At 32.1% G+C, this 2,500-nt stretch overlaps 1 protein-coding gene across 4 annotated transcripts in view; it reads left to right on the forward strand.

Annotated features, from left to right (window-relative positions):
* The window catches only part of wdsub1 (WD repeat, sterile alpha motif and U-box domain containing 1), a 24,847-nt gene that overhangs the window by 20,721 nt on the left and 1,626 nt on the right, over positions 1–2,500 (forward strand). For all 4 annotated transcript variants that reach the window (XM_061974571.2, XM_061974570.2, XM_061974574.2 and 1 more), the window contains one exon: positions 1,281–1,415. In XM_061974571.2, coding sequence (XP_061830555.1) covers positions 1,281–1,415 — 135 coding nt within the window. The remainder of the gene's footprint in view (positions 1–1,280; positions 1,416–2,500) is intronic.

Raw genomic sequence — 2,500 nt, forward strand, 5'->3', positions numbered from 1 at the left:
CATGTTTCCTTTTAAAAAACAACATACCATACCATATTTTTGCATGTTTCCTTATTTTTTTAAATAAATACCATACCATACCATACCTATGCATGTTTCATTTTTTTTTAATAAATACAATACCTATAAATGTTTCCTTTTAAAAAATAAATAAAAATACCATACCATACCTATGCATGTTTCCTTAAAAAAAAGCCATACCTATACATGTTTCCTTTTTTATTAATAAATACCATACCATATTTTTGCATGTTTTCTTTTTTAAAATTAATACTATACCATACCATACCAATGCATGATTCCTTATTTTTTTTAAATAAATACCATATCATACCATACCCATGCATGTTTCATTGTTTTAAATAAATACAATACCTATGCATGTTTCCTTTTTAAAAAAGATAAATACCATACCGTACCTATGCATGTTTCCTTTAAAAAAAAAAAAAGCCATACCTATACATTTTTCCTTTTTTATTAACAAATACCATACCATACCATATTTTTGCATGTTTTCCTTTTTTTAAATTAATACTATACTATACCATACCTATGCATGTTTCATTTTTTTTTAATATAAATACAATACCTATGCATGTTTCCTTTAAAAAAAATGCCATACCTATACATGTTTCCCTTTCTATTAATAAATACTATACCATACCTTTGCATGTTTTTTTTTAAATTAATACTATACCATACCATACTTATGCATGTTTCCTTTTTTAAATACCATATCATACCATACCTATGCATGTTTCATTTTTTTTAATATATACCATACCATACCATACTATACCATGCCATTCCTATCCATGCATGTTTCTTTAAAAAAAAAAAAAAAATACCATACCATACTTCCGTATGTTTCCTTTTCAAAAATAAATACCATACCGTACCTATGCATGTTTCCTATTTTTTTAAATAAATACCATACCATACCATACTATACTATAGTACACCATACCTATACATATTTTCCTTTTTTTTTAATTTTTTTTAAATAAATACCATACCTATTCATGTTTTCCTTTATTTTATTTTTTTAAATGGTCCCCTGGAGGTGAATGTTCATGACTTGGGTGTGTGACAACTGGTCAGACATACAGTGTGTGCTTTGGTTATTGGTCCCCACGTGGACATTTCTGACGTGTGTGTGTGTGTGTGTGTGTGTGTGTGTGTGTGCGTGTGTGTGTGTGTGTGTGTGTGTGTGTGTGTGTGTGTGTGTGTGTGTGTGTGTGTGTGTGTGTGTGTGTGTGTGTGTGTGTGTGTGTCCACAGAATCATTGGGACTGCGCTGCAAAGTCCTGAGAAAGGTGGAGGAGCTGAAGAAGGAGTGGACGTGTTGTGGTGTTCCTGACGAGTTCCTGTGTCCCATCACCAGAGAGCTGATGAGAGAACCTGTCCTCGCCGCCGGTGAGCAGCCAGTCCACACCAATCATACCCACGCTCATATTAAGTCACAGTGTTGTGATGTGTTGTGTTCTTTGCATGCAGCTTACATCACAGGGACTGTCACCCCTAGGGGCGTTGCAGAGGTACTGCAGGGCGGCCATTCATTTCTGCTTGATTAGTTTCAAAATATAGATTTCTTTATCGTGCAATATTTGCTCAAATGTAAATGTTTTAAATGCAACGTCGATCCAACACACTGTAGTAAATATGAATAATCATGTTGTATTTATGTTAGCCATTAGCGCCTCTACCTGCCAGCCCATAATTAGCGCGCTAGTTGCCACCTAGCGATTGACGGTCCTCGTTGCTAGTTGGCCATTAGCAAGCTAATAGCTAGCTAGCAATTAGCATGCTAGTTTCCACCGACTGATTATCGACCCTAACTGCCAGATGTAAATTAGCATGTTAGTTGCCAATTTAAATAATAAATCACATTTTTGCGTGTAATAGTGCAGATTTTTACATACAAAAGTTAGGTGAAATCAACAATTTATAATAAATAATATATATTGCACTTTGTATAGATTTAAAAAACACTATCAACACCCAAGTAAATACATAAAACATAATAAACATGTGATGTATAATATAAATGTACAGTAGAAGTATAAAGATATTAATAAATATGCAATCTATCATATAAGTGTACAGTAGAAGTATAAATATATTAATAAAGATGTGATAAGTGTACAGTAGAAGTATAAAGGTGTGATGTATCATATAAGTGTACAGTAAAAGTATAAAGATGTGATCTATCATATAAGTGTACAGTAGAAGTATAAAGGTGTGGTGTATCAAATAAGTGTACAGTAAAAGTGTAAAGATGTGATGTATCATGTAAGTGTACAGTAGAAGTATAAACATAATAATGGACATGTGATGTATTATGAGTGTACAGTAGAAGTAAAATATAATAAATATGTAATGTATGATATGAGTGTACAGTAGAAGTATAAATATAATAATAAAGATGTAATGTATGATATCAGTGTACAGTAGGAGTGTAAAGATGTGATGTATGATATGAGTGTACAGTAGAAGTATAA

Source organism: Nerophis lumbriciformis, linkage group LG15, assembly GCF_033978685.3.
Source record: "Nerophis lumbriciformis linkage group LG15, RoL_Nlum_v2.1, whole genome shotgun sequence".
In the NCBI taxonomy this organism is placed as follows: Eukaryota; Metazoa; Chordata; class Actinopteri; order Syngnathiformes; family Syngnathidae; genus Nerophis; species Nerophis lumbriciformis.